This window comes from Zootoca vivipara, chromosome 13, assembly GCF_963506605.1.
Source record: "Zootoca vivipara chromosome 13, rZooViv1.1, whole genome shotgun sequence".
In the NCBI taxonomy this organism is placed as follows: domain Eukaryota; kingdom Metazoa; phylum Chordata; class Lepidosauria; order Squamata; family Lacertidae; genus Zootoca; species Zootoca vivipara.
Window position 1 is genome coordinate 40,613,272 of NC_083288.1, and position 17,151 is coordinate 40,630,422.

The window sequence follows — 17,151 nt, forward strand, 5'->3', positions numbered from 1 at the left end:
GGCGGTGAAGCATGTGATGATTAAATGGGCACAGGATGTGGGAAGAACAATATATAGTGAACAGTGGGAAAGGCTATGGAGAATTGACATTAACTTCACAGCCTGCATGGGAATCAGGGAAAACATCTGGAAAATAATCTATAGGTGGCATCTAACACCTGGAAAGTTAGCAAAAATATATAAAAACGATGCCGATAAATGCTGGAAGTGCAAGGAAATTAAAGGGGATTATTTCCACTGTTGGTGGGGTTGTAAAAAAATAAATAAATTTTGGACAGAAGTTTATGAGAATGTTAAAAAAATATTAAAATGGACATTAGAGAAAAAACCCGAGATCTTATTGTTAAGCCTGATCCCGGAGGATGTGCCTGCAGATAGAAAGAACATCTTGCTTTACGCCTGTGCCGCGGCCAGATTATTAATAGCACAAAATTGGAAGGGAGAGAAAGTACCGACTATTCAGGATTGGCGCATTAAATTAGTGGAATTTATGAATTTAGCTAAATTAACCGCGATAATTAGGAAAGTCCCCAAACAGAAATGGATAAAAGAATGGAAGTACGTAGAGGATTACTTGAGAGCTGAAGGTATTAGTGCTAGATGGGTAATTTGCTTTGAATAAATTCACACAAGGTTATGGGAATTGTAAGAATGGGTGAAGAAAATGAGATAAATGTAAATGATGTGTTTTATAAAGGAAAGCATAGTAATGTTCAGTATAATAGGAAACCGATATGTAAATGCTGGGAAGTTAATTTTTTGTATTTTCCTTTTTTTTTTCCTTTTTTTTCATTTTTTTTCCTAAATTTTTTTTTTCTTTTCCTCTTCCTTTCTTAATAAGTTTCTAATAAGCTTTGGTTTTTTTTTTTGTACAATTCTGATTTATGTTTGTATTAATGTATTTATTTGTGTTGATTCATGTTATGTTATGTTGTGTTGAATTATTTGGATTTTATTGTTAATATGTGTAATATTTAATAAAGTATTTTAAACCTAAAAAAAAAAAAAAAAAGAGTCTGGAAACCTTAAAGAGAAACCAGCTTTCTTTTAGCTGAGTTTTTTTTTTCATTTAATTCTTTCTCTCTTGCTCCTTGTTGCTGCATCTGAAAATTCAAGTTTTCCCTTACTCCCTAAAGAGGGAATTTAATAAAGGTAGAATAAAGTTTTTTTTATTAGTTTAAAAATGGATCTAAGATTTATTACGTGGAATGTCAATGGCCTTAATAACAAGGTGAAAAGAAATAGAGTTGAACATTTAATAGATAAGAGGAAACCTGATGTAACTTGCCTACAAGAAACGCACATTACAAAGAAGCACCGCAGACTACTAGTGAAGAAAAACCTGGGGGAGGAGTTTATATCTTCGGATGTAGTCAAAAAAAGGGGGGTCGTACTATATGTGAACCCGAAATTAAAACCGGAACAGGTATATAAAGATAATGAGGGAAGAATTATTATGGTGAGAATACAAGGGAAAGCAGAAAAGATTATAGTGGTGGGATTATATGCACCTAATGAAAATAAAACAGAATTTTACCAAAAGTTAGAAGAAATATTATTGGACTTTGTAGACCAAAAAATAATCCTATTGGGAGATTTTAATGGGGTGGTTTCCCCAGAGATGGACAAATGGAGTAAAGGTGCTGGGAAAAAAGAAGGGAAATTACCCCAAACTTTTTTCAATTTAATTGAGAAACTGGATTTACGAGATATGTGGAGATATAGGCACCCCCTCCAGAAACAATTCACTTATTATTCCCATCCCAATGACACCGAAAGCAGAATAGATCTAATTTGGATCTCCAGGGAATTAGTAATGAGATGTAAAAAAATTGAAATTTTGCCTAAATGTCTTTCGGACCATAATCCAATTCTGATGGAACTAAAAGGAAGTGAACGGATAGTTAGGCGGTGGAGATTAAGTGAATTATTACTAGAAGATGAAAACATAATAAAAAAGGCTGAAACGGTGTTAAAAGATTACTTTGAGGAAAATTTAAATAAAGGGACACCAATAAATGTTGTGTGGGATGCTGGAAAGGCGGTAATCAGAGGCTTTTTCATCAGCCAAAGCAGTTGGAAAAGGAAAGAAAAAGAGAAAAAACTGGATACCCTGCTAAAAGAAATAACAAAGATGGAATTAGAATTAGGAAAGGCTAAGAATCAAAGGAGGGACGAAATAAAAAGAGCCATAAAATTGTTAAAAGATCAAGTCTCTAAGTTATTGGATATAGAAATTGAGAATAAAATAAGATATTTAAAACAAAGGAATTTTGAGCTCTCTAATAAGGCAGGCCGATATTTAGCATGGCAGCTGAAGAAAAAACAGAAAGAAAGAGTGATTGATAAATTGATACAGGAAGGGAAGGTGATAACAGAGCCTAAGGAAATTAGGGATTCTTTCGTCCAATTTTATGCAAATCTATACAAGGAAGAAGGGGTAGATCAAAAAGAGATAGAGAGATATTTACAGGAAACGAATTTTAAAAAAATAGATAAAGAGGGAGATAATCTGTTGAATGAACCCTTCTCAGCTTTAGAAATACAAAGGACAATTCGGAGAGCAAAAATTGGAAAATCACCGGGCACAGATGGGCTCCCTGCCCTTTTTTATAAAAAATTTGAAAAAATTATATTAGACCCCATGAAAACATTGATGAACAAAATTATTGATCAAGGTGAAATCCCCCAAACATGGGAAGAGGCTTATATTGCGGTAATACCGAAGCAAGGAACAGATTACAGGTAGGTAGCCGTGTTGGTCTGGATCGAAGTAAAATAAAAAAATTCCTTCAGTAGCACCTTAAAGACCAACTAAGTTTTTATTTTGGTATGAGCTTTCGTGTGCATGCACACTTCTTCAGATACCTGAAGAAGTGTATCTGAAGAAGTGTGCATGCACACGAAAGCTCATACCAAAATAAAAACTTAGTTGGTCTTTAAGGTGCTACTGAAGGAATTTTTTTATTTTACAAGGAACAGATAATACCCAGATCAAAAATTTTAGACCAATCTCTTTGCTCAACAATGATTATAAAATATTTGCGGATCTATTGGCCAACAGAATGAAGCAGGCATTGGGGAAAGTAATAAACAAAGATCAGTCGGGTTTCTTACCAAAAAGATCCATGCATGAAAATATAAGAAATGTTATAAATTTATTGGAATATCTTAGTGTTAAAATCAACAAGAAAGCGGCATTTTTGCTGTTGGACGCCGAAAAGGCGTTCGACAGAGTATCATGGATCTTTATGAAAAAATGCGTGGATTTTTTTGGATTTGGAGAAAAAGTAAAAAATGGAATAGAGGCAATTTATAAGACCCAAACAGCCAAATTAATAATAAATAATGAAATCTCGGGAGAGATAAAGATCCAAAGAGGCACTAGGCAAGGCTGCCCTCTATCCCCACTTTTGTTTATATTAAGTCTCGAATTTTTATTGGAAAATTTAAGAAAAAAAGATGAAGTTAAAGGGATTAGAATTGGGGAAAATGTGTATAAAACAAAAGCATTCGCAGACGACATCATTATTACAATTGAGGACCCGACAGAGAGTATTCCCCATGCTTTAAAGATAATAAATGATTATGGGAAATTATCGGGCTTTAAATTAAATATGAACAAAACAAATATGTTAACCAAAAATTTAACAAAACAAGAGATTGATCAATTAGAAGCGAAAGTAGGATTGAAGGTTGTGGAAAAAACAAAATATCTTGGGATTTGGATAACTAATAATACCAATAATTTAATAAAGGATAATTACAACAGAATTTGGAACGAAATTAAAAAAGATCTGGAAAATTGGGAACGATTAAATTTGTCATTGCTAGGTAGAATCGCGGCCGTTAAAATGAATATACTTCCTAAAATGATATTTTTATTTCAGATGATCCCGATCCTGGGAACAGGTAATAATATCTTTCAACAATGGAAGAAAGATCTGGTGAAATTTATATGGAAACACAAACCTGCCAGAATAAAATACAAATTACTGATTGATACTAAGGAAAGAGGGGGCCTGGCCTTGCCTGACCTAAATCTTTACCATGACGCGGCAGGATTTACGTGGTTAAAAGAGTGGATCAAATTGGAAAACAATAGTTTATTGGATTTGGAAGGGGTGGGGAATAAATTCGGTTGGCATGCCTACCTGGTAGACGATAAGGTCAAAGTGCATAAGGATTTCAACAATCATATAATTAAACGATCTCTTTTAAAAATTTGGAATAAATACAAAAGATTGTTGGAGCCCAAGACTCCCAGGTGGGCATCGCCAACAGAAATAACCGCAGTCAAAAAATTAAATTCAGGAAGAAGTTGGGGGACCTATAGGGACCTATTAGATGACAGAGGAGGAAATATCAAATTGAAAGAATATGGGGAGGTAAAACACCAAGTAAACGGCTGGTTTCAATACCATCAGATTTATAGTAAATTTAAGGAACACAAGCAAATATTAGGCTTTCTGGAAGAACCCTCTTTATTGGAAAAAAACTTAATACAACCGGAAATCAAAACTATATCAAAGATGTATAATGTCTTGTTAGAATGGGAAACCAAAGATGAATTAGGAAAAGAAACGATGACAAAATGGGCTATCGACATAGGGAAAAACATACAGGTCGATAAATGGGAACACCTATGGAAGAAAACATGGAAATTTACAGCCTCAGAGGGAGTCAGGGAGAACATGATCAAAATGTTCTATAGGTGGCACCTAACCCCGGTCAAAATACATAAAATGTACAATACTAGAGACAATTTGTGTTGGAAGTGTAGGGGGGAGACGGGTACATATATGCATGCATGGTGGCACTGTGAAGGAATTAAAAAGTTCTGGATCCAAGTGTTTGAAGAAATAAAAAAAATACTTAAATATAATATTAAGAGAAGCCCTGAATCCTTCCTGCTGGGGATCTTAGATAACACGATCAAACCACAGGATGAGACATTGTTCCTGTACGCAACATCAGCGGCGAGAACTCTGATCGCATCCTATTGGAAACAAAAGGAAATACCCAGCATACTGGAGTGGCAAGAGAAATTATTAAGTTATTTGGATTTAGACAATTTGACTAATTCGATTAAAGGATACACTAATAAAAGATTCCAGCAAAATTGGGATAAATTTGGGGAGTACATGAAAGGACAGTGCCCCATGGTAAAGTCTTGGGTCTATTTCTAGTATCCTGCATCGAGCCACAGGAAAATAAAATACACGGAGACAAGGATTAAGAGAGATGTTTTATTTTATTATAATTTATTTTATAATTTAAATAGAAAATGAGTTTATGTCTTATGGAATGATATCTGGAGATATTTACTGAACGATATCTAACTGGGAATGCAGTAACTGGATATAATACCTAAAGAAATCTGAGAATAGAGATAAGTGGGAGTCTTTAAATGGGTGGAATACAGTTTAGAAGATTGAGAATTCTGATGAATTTAGTTGATATTGTTATGGATTGTTTCTGGATGAGAGTGATGATTCAAATGTATGCCTTTTTTTTCTTTTTTTCTTTCCTTTTCTTCTTTTCTTTTCTCTTTCTCTCTTTTCCCTTTTCCTTTTTTTCCCCCTTCTTTATTATTGTATGATTTACATGAGTTTGCACATTATGATTTCTATGAGTTTGTTTATTAGGATTTTGTGTATACGAATTCGTGCTTATTTTGGTATGTCTGTGAGTTTCGAGTGTGTATGGTTTGTATTTTAACTTTGATTCTTAATAAAGCTTATTTTAAAATTTAAAAAAAAAAAAGAGAAACCAGCAGACCCTTTGTTTAATTTCCAAGCAAAGGGTATGCTGGTTTCTCTTTAAGGTTTCCAGACTCAAAAGAGAGCAGGGCAATTAAAGGCACAGAGGTCCTGTCCTCTATTGAGTCTGGCAACCCTAGGTGCAGGTCACGCAGCAACCTTTGTAAAAAGTTACTCCCAGAAGTTGATATTAGTAGTAATCTGTTCAAAAACCTTTGTACCTTGATTCTCACAAGGCCTATTAAACCCTATAATTTCTGCATGAAGAGCAGACTTTGGCTGTGTTGGGAGCCTTTAGGAGCATTTCCTCTGATTGTGCAGGGACTTGGGAACTTCAAGAAATGTGATTATCTGAACTGTAATGATCAAAATTACTGTGATTGAGCTCAGCTTATTCTAGATATGCTGTCACTAGCTGGAGGGCCTGCAGAGAATAGCTAACAGCTGAATTCAATGCAATACTTTCTGCTGAGTTATAGTTAGCCTATAAAGACTCTTTTGAATTAATATATGTGGGAAAGATGGGGACTCTGAGAGTGATGGGTAGCTGTCTCAGATGGAGCTCTGATGTGTCATGAAGCCCAAACTCAAAGATTGCTCTGTCCTTTCTGAGTGATTTCCTGATAACCCAAGGCAAACATTGTATTTTATTTACTTGAAAATACTACTTTTCTCCTCTTTTGGCTTTTTTTCTATGGAAAGGTGTGTAGGTGACAATGCTGGCCCTTGGCTTTCATCAGGTCCAAATGTTTTTGCCATTCAAACTACTGTTGCTGCTGGTACTCTTTCTCCTCTTCCCACCTCAAGCTTTCAGCAAGAGTTTGAACTCAATGTGCACTTGGCAGACAGCAATTCCACATGATTTTCAAGGCTCCAAATCTGATATCCTCATTGGTGAATTTGTATCCACCGTAATTCCTTATAAGGTTTTATTCAACTTTACAGCACAGTCACCACGCTCAGCTTCTACCACAAAAGTACAGTATGTAACTCTTCGAAACATTAAAGGGGCTGCGTTAACCCATTTGATAATTCTGTTCTGCGTTAGTTAATACTGGTTTCAGCTATCTTAGAGATTATTCAGACAAATGCTTCAGTTGTGTAAGTTCGTCAATTGGTGACTGCAGGGCAGATTTACTAGTGCAATCAGACTATTTAAGATGCAATACGACTGTCAAAACCTCAACATCACATGAAAGACAATGATTTTCTTTAGGTTAGGTGGATACTCTCACCCACCTGCCAACAATTAGATGCTCAGGATTGAGAATTATTAGGCAGAATGTACAAAATATATGTTTTCAACCCTTTATAAAGTAAAACAATGTGTTTTGCATATTCATTGAAAGGATTGTTTTGAATGTTAGTTGGAAGTGCTATTGGCTGCACTTCCACAGGTAATAAGGAAAGTGCCTTTTCAAGATGCATAACTGGGGGGGGGGAATTAGCAAAACAGCTGGTTTTTAGTGACTTCATGCTCACTATTATAGAGCAGGGCATAGGCAAACTCGGCTATCCAGATGTTTTGGGACTACAACTCCCACCATCCTTAGCTAAGAGGACCAGTAGTCAGGGATGATGGGAATTTTAGTCCCAAAACATTTGGACGGCTGAGTTTGCCTATTCCTGTTATAGAGAGTGCTACCTGTTGGATTTTGGATTGGCAGCTGTGTTTTCATGAAAATTAAATGCACCTATTTCTCTGACAGAAGGTTGTGGGGATCTGAACTACATTAAAATTTCATTGCAGGGTAATCCCTAAACACTATCAGCACATCATTGCCTTTGTATTTGCCATTCATGAAATCAACAGAAATGATCACTTGCTCCCCAACATTACTCTGGGCTCAAACATACAGGAGAATGCTTTCAATCCAGAAAGAGTGGTTTGGAGTTTCTTTCATCTACTCTTCACAGGAGAAGGGAATCCCCTCAATTATAACTGTGCCAGGGAGAAGAAGCTCATGGGCATCATTGGTGATCTGACCTCACAGAACTCCATCCAGTTGGCCAACATCTTGAATATTTACAAGTTTCCACAGGTGTGAGTCTCCATATTAAGTCATAGCTGGAGCTGTTAGGTTAACTGACAAGTGGTGCACTCGTCCATTGTCTCTCAATACAGAAGGATGCCAACAATGACATGTGTCCCCTATCATTTTCAGAGAGACTACATGGCCAACTGAGTAGGGTCCCGTCAACAGCCCATCCTTCCTTTATATGAAAGAGTACCAAAATTCTCCCTTGTCTATATTCTCCAAAGCTGAGCTTTACCCCAGCCAAAGAGTAATTGTTTTTCACCTGTCTTCTTTGACTGCTTTTACAGTAGTTCTCCTAAAAATATAACATTTGGTCTAATATTTTAGTTGGAGATTCAGTTAGATGAATTGAAGGACAAACTACATGATTATTGTTTTGGAGAAAAGAAACAACAGGGTTAAGAGACATAAAATAGAACAATTTTCTTAGCAAGGATTCTACCTTTCTGATTGTGAATGCAAATAAATAACATGAATAGGAGGGATGGCTTTATTAAATATTTGAGTTATGCAATGATTTGATGCAGAGGTTTAAGAGGGCTGGGCTGTTTATATACATAATAATCAATTTATTCTTCAACTAATTAAATTTAAAATGATATGTAAACACAAAAAATGCAATGAACTTGTTTGACAAAGTTTAATTATTGAAAAGCATTTTATACGTGTATTCATTTTTGCTTTGAAATAGTTGGAAAGGGAGATACTTCCCAATATTTCTGTGTCTTTTTCTTTTAGCTGAGTTATGGTTCTTTTGACCCAGTGCTGGGTGATAAAACTCAGTTCCCTTCTCTCTTTCGAATGGTTCCAAATGAAAACCCACAGTTTGATGGCATTGTCCAGCTCCTGGAATATTTTGGATGGAATTGGATTGGCCTCATCATATCAGATGATGATAGTGGTGAAATGTTTCTTCAAACGCTACAACCAAAGCTGTTCGAGAGGGACATTTGCATTGCTATGACACAAAGAATTCCAATATTTAGTATTAGGTCCCTTGCTGAAAATGCAAAGCTGATAAAATTAGCTGCATCTTCCTTCATGGACGAAATCAATGTGGTCCTTGTGTATGGGGATCTTCAGTATATGGAGGGTCTGAGAATACTTTTAGGAATTTATGAACAGCTTTTGCATCCAATGCAGAAGGTGTGGATTATAACAGCCCAGTGGGATGTTACAGTTACTGTTACTACAGGACGATTCACAGCAAAATCCCTAAATGGAACACTAGCCTTCACACTCCACAGCAACAAGGTGCCTGGATTTCAGGACTTTGTTGAGTCCATAAATCCATACCAGTCTTCAATATATTTCATGCAAAATTTCTGGTATACTATTTTTCACTGTTCAATCCCAAAATACAATCTGTTTAAGGAAGGCAAGGGCAATTGTACTGGGGAGGAGAGGTTGGGTAGCCTCCCTGGACTGTTGTTTGAAATGCAAATGTCTGCTCAGAGCTACAGTATCTACAATGCTGCTTATGCCATAGCACACACTCTCCATGCCATGCAGTCAGCAAGAGCGAAGCAGAAAGCAATGCAGCGTGTTGAAGAATGGAGTCTCCTGCAAACACAGCCATGGCAGGTAGGATTTGGCTTCTCTCAACAGTGGAATGAACTAACTAGCAATGAATGGGCAACCTTCTTCTTCAAATGCAGCCACCAGTTATCGGTATCTCAAATTGTACTGACATGTCAGGGACTGACATGATAAGACATATAACATATTTTAACTGTCCTAAACCACCATGCTTTTCTAAACACTTTCTGTATTCGCAAACTATTCTCAAAAGTATTGATTTTGGAAGCCTTTAAAAAGCAGGTTCTCTACATTTGTGACATATACTAAGACTTACCTAAGAACTGAATGAAATAAGAATGCTGCCATGTAATCTAGTCATTCAGTGGAGTGAAAGTCTTCTAGTGAGGCAAGACCTTGGTCCAAGGCATGCAAAAGTGTGATTATTGGGAGAGATTTGCACTAAAATGCTGGTGGGTACTCATGAGGACTTTGGGGAAAACTTCAGATTGAAAAAGAGAAAGAAATAGAAACCACAATTGACAGATTTGCTGATCCCTGGGTCTTCTGGATGCAAACCATGTGCCCCGTTACTGAGGAATGTTCCATCCCTACTACAGACTCTGGGACCTGTTTTCTAAACTTTTTTCTCCTCTCCTCTAGATTCGCCCATTTCTGAGAAATGTCCGCTTTAATAATAGTGCTGGGGAAGAAATATTTTTTGATGAGAATGGGGATGTAGCAGCTGGATATGATATTGTCAACTGGGTCATGTTCCACAATAAATCCTTCCGCAGACTCCTAGTTGGAAGGATGGACCCGAAGCATCCTGGAGGAAAAAGGTTCATAATCAACGGAAGAAACATCGTGTGGAATCAGAAGTTTAATCAGGTAAAACATCATTTTTTTGGCTAAAGAATGAATAGCTATATAAATGATATGGATTGACTATAAACAGCAATGCTGCAAATGGACCCAGTTCTTTACCCTTTCCTGTGCTATTACTAGTACTGAATATTATAGCAGCAGAGCTTACAACCACTGGTATCAAACAAGACCCTTATTCCCTCCATATCTGTGAAATGGGAGTGAGATTGCATCTTCTTGGTGTGTTGCTTGTCCAAAATGAGACCTGTTGTCATCTGGGAATTGAAATAACATTTGACTAGAGTGCATGGGCCTAATATTATCCAACTGTAAAATTCTTACATTGATATACCGCCCATGGTATAGGAATTGACAGTATATTGAGTCAGGCCCTGGAGATTTGAATTCATTCTAAGTAGCTGCTGTAGGTGTTCCCATCCTGTCTCTTCCTATCTTGGGCTGCAGCTCCCTCCTTACATTGATTATTCTGTCATCACCAGGTTGGGCATCACTTTCTTTTGGGTGAAAACAGAGGCAAAGTAGGTGTTGAGCAGTTCTGCTTTCTGCACACAGAGGATCTACCACTTGTATGTCTTCCTCTTGCTTCAGACACAGCCAAAGGAAGCTTCATTCATTCATTCATTCATTCATTCATTCATTCATTCATTCATAATCTCTCTTGCAAATCTGAGCTCATTCTGAGCTTTGGCCCACCTGATAGTCACATTGCAAGTGTTGGCTACTTGAAGGAGTGCAGGGCCGTCTCAAGCACGTCGGGCGCCTGGGCGCCGTGGTGCGGAGATCGCTCCAGCACCCCCGCCTTCTTTGTTTCTTGCCGTGGCTGGTGGGTGGGTGCAGCGCGCGGCACGGTTTCTGCGTGCCTCCTTCGTGCGGCGCCCCCTACCGGGCCGGCGCCCTAGCGCCCTGCACCACCCAGACTACCCCTAGAGCCGGCCCTGAAGGAGTGTGGGATGCTATCCCAATTATTTCATGAGGATGGACTAATCAACCCACACTAATGAAAATAACTGGGATGGCATCCCACACTCCTTCAAACACTTTTGGGGATGGAGAAAACCAGGTTATTTACACCGTAAACATTATAACTTGTGGTTACCATTAGAAGACACCTCGTGCCAAATGTGTTGAAAGCTGCCACCCTGGATACAGCAGAATGGTTCAGCAGGGGCAACAAGTGTGTTGCTATGGTTGCGCTCAGTGTCCTGAAGGAAGGATTTCTGTTCATATTGGTAAGGATGTGAATATTGAAGCTATGTTGCGTGCGGGGGGGGGCAGGGAATGTCAAATGCTCTGCATTTCAGCCCCAAAGGAATTCCCACATTTCTCCCTCTATAATTGGGGAGGGGAACCCATGGACCTCTAGAGATATTGCTCAACTACAGTGACACCCTCCTTGTCTGGGGCTAAAATGAGTTTTAATCCAATGACATCTGGAGGACCAAAGCTTCCAGACCCCTGCTCCAGGATAGATATTCAGCTTTTTTATAATAATTTTTTTTATTGATTTTACATAATAAAGAAAAACATACACAACATATTATCCCCCTTCTTCTAACCCCCCTCCACGAGCCCCCTCCTGCCACGAGAGGGTCCCATGAAAAGTGGGCAGTCGAAGGTGGTCCATTTTATAATTGGGTTTGTCCCCACCCCAACCTCCCTTCCATGCCACCAAGAGGCTCTAGGATGACAAGGATAGATGCAGGCGAGTGTCCACCCAACTATCTATCTAAACATACATTATTAATTTTACATAATAAAGAAAAACATAACACAACACTAACAAAATTTTATAGCTATTCATTTTTCATAAACATTGTTTTATAAGCTTCCCTTACCTCCCCCCTTTCCCGATTTTCATTTTTGAATCTCATTTAGCAGTTTTCTTATCATTATCCCCATTCTATTTGCAAATTTTCCAACCTTATATTTGGCATACTATCCATCATTCTTGTTAATTTCTCCTTTATTATCATTGCACCCTCTCCTTCCCCCGTCCCCCAGGGATCCCCCTGCCACGAGAAGTCCTTAGAGGAAAAAGGGAAGGAGGAAGTGGTTCTTTTTCTGGTTGAATCCTTCCCCCCTCCCCGTCTTCCCCGCCCCAGGGCTCTCAGCACGCAGGTGACCGACAAGAGGGGGAGAACCACCCAACCGTCCCCACATAACAATCCATCTTACCAAAACAAAAACATTATATTCCTAGTATTCTCATTTACTAACTACATCTTACTTCTAACATAATTAACATATCTTTTCTTAGGATAGATATTCATCTTGGATTGAAGTAGGTCACAAAAGGACTGTAGGCTATATTATGTCACCAAGGAGTGGGTGCTGCTATTTGCCCCATGGCACATTATTTAAGGGGCAGGGTCCTCTCTGACCTTGAGGGACCCCCTCTGAGGGTGATCTGCTCAGGGTCCCCGTGAAATCCGACAACCATATTGAGAAGGGTCTGTAACCAAAATAACATAGGAGCAACACTTAGAGTATTTCACTAGAAATACCTTTATGCCCTTGATGCTGTGTCACTGTGATCACAGCAGACAGGCAGAAAGGCATATTGAACCATGTCAAGGCCACTAAAATTTGCTTCATTCTGGAATGGCAGAATTCTTTGGGAATCCATTGTAATGAAATGAGATGATTTAAAACACAGATTCCAAATATGACATCATCTTATCCCTAATGGAAATATTGAAGGAGCTCAGTTCAGCTACCTTATATTCAGTTTTATCACATGATCCTTCAGTGATGCTAAACAACGTTTGACCATTGAAGCTCATGTTATGAGTGGCACAATGAAGCATAAAATGTCTCAGATAAAGCTGAAAAATATTTGCGTATTTGATAACATTTGGAACCTTTAAAACATTAATTTCAGATGCGGACCAATGTGAGAAGTGCCCAGAAGATCAATATCCAAATGAGGAAAAGAATCAATGCATTCCCAGAACGGTCACCTTCTTATCCTATGGAGAACCTTTGGGGGCAGTTTTGGCATCCTTTGCCCTTTTCTTTTCCATTATCACGGTTGTGGTGATGGGCACCTTCATTCAGCACCACAACACACCCATTGTCAAAGCCAACAACTGGAGCATCACATGTATCCTGCTCTGCTCTGTGCTTCTTTCCTTTCTGTGCTCCTTCCTCTTCATTGGCCAACCTCAGAAAGTGACCTGCCTTCTCCGGCAAACAGTTTTTGGAACCATATTTTCCATTGCAGTTTCTTGTGTGTTGGGCAAGACCATCACTGTCGTTCTAGCCTTCATTGCTACTAAGCCTGGAAACAAGATGAGGAAATGGGTCGGGAAGAGACTGGCAATGTCCGTCATCATTCTCTGCTCCCTTATTCAAATTGGTATCTGTGTTGTATGGCTGGTAACGTCTCCTCCGTTCCCTGAGTTAGACACACACTCCCAGATGGGACAAATAATAGTTCAATGCAACGAAGGCTCAGATTTGATGTTCTACATTGTCCTGAGCTACCTGGGTCTTTTGGCCATCATCAGCTTCACTGTGGCTTACTTGGCCAGGAAGTTACCTGATGCTTTCAATGAAGCCAAGTTGATTACCTTCAGCATGTTGGTCTTCTGCAGTGTTTGGGTGTCTTTTGTTCCATCCTACCTGAGCACCAAAGGGAAGTACATGGTGGCTGTGGAGATCTTCTCCATTTTAGTCTCTAGTTCTGGTTTATTAGGTTGTATCTTCCTTCCCAAGTGCTATATTATTTTAATGAGACCTGATCTAAACACCAGAGAACAGATCACAAAGAGAAAAAAAGATGATGCTTAAATCTTCAGATCTTTTATTTCCTGAAGAAAATAAAATGCCATGCAGAAAATATGGGGAATATTCCAGACACAGAGGGGACTTTCTTAAAGTGAATGGACCTGGTCTTCCATTGCAGTAGCTGAAATAATGCAAACAGTCTTGTGGGAAAGAGAGCTTTCAGTCTTGGCAGATAGCTCACCTCGCATCTTGTCGTGGGTTAGCCCAGGGGTCCCCAAACTTACCCGGCTTCGGGCCAGTGCCCGCAGTGCCGATCGTGTGGCATGCCGGAGGGTGGGGGAGTGCGTGGGAGAGCACGCCCATGCGCATGTGCACACGCTATTTCTGGCACACTTCCAGGTCGGAAAAGCGATAGAAATAGCTTATGCGGATGTGCATGGGCTTCCTCCGACCCAGAAGTGTGCCAGAAATGATGCTTGTGCATGCGTGCAAGCTATTTCTGGCACTTTTCTGACCCGGAAGTGGCCAGCCACACCGCACCGGTAAGAGCCAATCCTGCAAGATGTAGATCTTGAGGGAAGTTCAGCCGAAAGAAAGGGAAGGGAGGGGGAGCAAAGGGGGTTCATCCCCCCCCCAGCCCAGCTTCAGTAAGTGGTACACAGCTAGCAAACAAGTCCAGGGTTGATGTTGCTTTTTTCAGCTCTCTGCTTCTCAGTCAAACCTGCATCAAAGGATTGGCATGAGGATGATATTGGCAGCAAAACACCACTTTGAATTCCATGGAGAAATCAGTGGGATACAAAGGTACTACCGTGTTTCTCCTAAAATAAAACACCGTCTTATATTTATTTTTCCTCCAGGGATGTTTTATTTTTTATTAAGTATGGTTATTCAGCCATGTTAACTTCAAAGACACCACCAGCTGCATATGGTGGTGATTTGGTAAAATGTTGGCCAAATCAACTGAAAGTGAACATGAAAATAATTTTTGTATTGAAGCAAACTATCATCAAACTATCATCAAGCTGTAAAGTGGGCAGGGCAGGAAAATAAAGTACCGTGCTGGTAGTTTTGCAACTGGGCTGGTATCCTCACAGAGCTTTTACAGAGTTTTGCAACTGCTGTCCTTGCCGGTTCCCACTCAGTCGGGGCTTGGCGTGGTGTGCGCTGCTGCCCTTACTGGCTCCCGCTCAGCCGGGGCTTGGCATGGCGCGCGCTGCTGCCCTTGCCGGCTCCCGCTCAGTCGGGGCTTGGCGCGGCGCGTTCTGCTACCCTTGCCAGCTCCTGCTCAGTCGGGGCTTGGCGTGGCGCGTGCTGCTGCTGTTGCTGGCTCCCACTCAGTCGGGGCTTGGCGCAGCGCGTGCTGCTGCCCTTGCCAGCTCCCGCTCGGTCTGAGCTCCACGTGGCGCACGCTGCACATCCGGTTCCGGCAAGGACAGGCATCTTCCTTTTCCTCTTCCTTACGGAAGTGCCATCCAGACCTGCTCCCACTACTACCCCAGTACGGCTTGGTTTTGGGGTATGTCTTATATTTTGTTGCCTCGAGAAAATCGTGCCATGGCTTATTTTATAGGCACGTCTTATTTTGTGAGAAACACGGTAATATCCATATATGCAAATAAAACAACAAACATTTTTTAAAATAGTTTTTAAAACAGTCTTTTTAATAATATATTTATTAAGGATTTTCAGCTTGAAACTACAAATCATTATCATCATCACTTCATATCATAATATAATAAAAAATTCAAAAAAAGAATTTAAAAAAGAGAAAAAAGAAAAAACTAAAAAATAGTGAAACACAAGAAAAATAATAAATAAGAAAAAGCAATCTTACTTTAATAACTTTGTCATAACTTCGACTTCCCCGTCCCGCCCTCCCCGAGTCTATTTATATTTAATTTTCACAATTAAACAAATTCATTACTACCAATCTGTATCTTGAAATAATAACTTGAATAAAAATCTTAAAATAATAACTTTCACATTTTACCTAATTCCTCTTGGCCTTTAATTTCCATTAAAAATATTCCCTCTAGATAAAATATTCCCTTAGCCTATTATTTTTCTCTAAAAATATTCTACCTTACCAAATCTAATACCTCATTTCTAACCTATTACAATTTCTAGGGCCCCCCTCCTTCCCCTGGCTGACAATTCCCTGGATGCCCCGACCAACTCCTTCATACAATCCAATTTCAGACCATTTAATCCGTCCCTTAATTATGTTACCTTGTAACTTTCAACACCCCCCCCCCACGCATCAAAGGATTGGCATGAGGATAATACAGTCATACCTTAGTTTAAATATGCTTCGGTTTGAGTACTTTCAGTTTAAGTACTCCGTGGACCTGTCTGGAACGGATTAATCCACTTTCCATGACTTTCAATGGGAAAGTTCACTTCAGGTTAAGTATGCTTCAAGTTAAGTACGGACTTCCAAAACCATTTACACTCCTACTTCAGGTTAAGTACGCTTCAGGTTGAGTAACTCTGCGGACCCGTCTGGAACGGATTAATCCACTTTCCATTACTTTCAATGGGAAGGTTTGCTTCAGGTAAAGTATGCTTCAGGTTAAGTACAGACTTCCAGAACCAAATGTGTACTTAAACTGAGGTACAACTGTATTGGCAGCAAAACACCACTTTGAATTCCATGGAGAAATCAGTGGGATACAAAGGTACTAATATCCATATATGCAAATAAAGAAACAAACTTTTTTAAAAATTGTTTTTAGAGAGGGTTAGGGGTTAGCAGGGCAATTAAAGGCACAGAAGTCGTGTCCTCTATTGAGTCTGGCAACCCTAGGTGCAGGTCACACAGCAACCTTTGTAAAAAGTTACTCCCAGAAGTTGATATTAGTAGTAATCTGTTCAAAAACCTTTGCGCCTTGATTCTCACAAGACTTATCAAACCCTATCATGTCTGCATGAAGCTCAGACTTTGGCTGTGTTGGGAGCCTTTAGGAGCATTTCCTCTGATTGTGCAGGGACTTGGGAACTTCAAGAAATGTGATTATCTGAACTGTAATGATCAAAATTACTGTGATTGAGCTCAGCTTATTCTAGATATGCTGTCACTAGCTGGAGGGCCTGCAGAGAATAGCTAACAGCTGAATTCAATGCAATACTTTCTGCTGAGTTATAGTTAGCCTATAAAGACTCTTTTGAATTAATATATGTGGGAAAGATGGGGACTCTGAGAGTGATGGGTA

General features: G+C 39.3%; 1 protein-coding gene across 1 annotated transcript; it reads left to right on the forward strand.

Moving 5' to 3' along the window:
- The first annotated feature begins 1,183 nt into the window (after positions 1-1,183).
- Positions 1,184-13,999, forward strand: LOC132592964 (G-protein coupled receptor family C group 6 member A-like). The gene is made up of 5 exons (XM_060281262.1): positions 1,184-2,745; positions 7,513-7,804; positions 9,983-10,210; positions 11,310-11,436; positions 13,089-13,999. The coding sequence occupies exons 1-5, from the start codon at positions 1,184-1,186 to the stop codon at positions 13,997-13,999; spliced, it is 3,120 nt and encodes a 1,039-aa protein (XP_060137245.1).
- Positions 14,000-17,151: the final 3,152 nt, after the last annotated feature.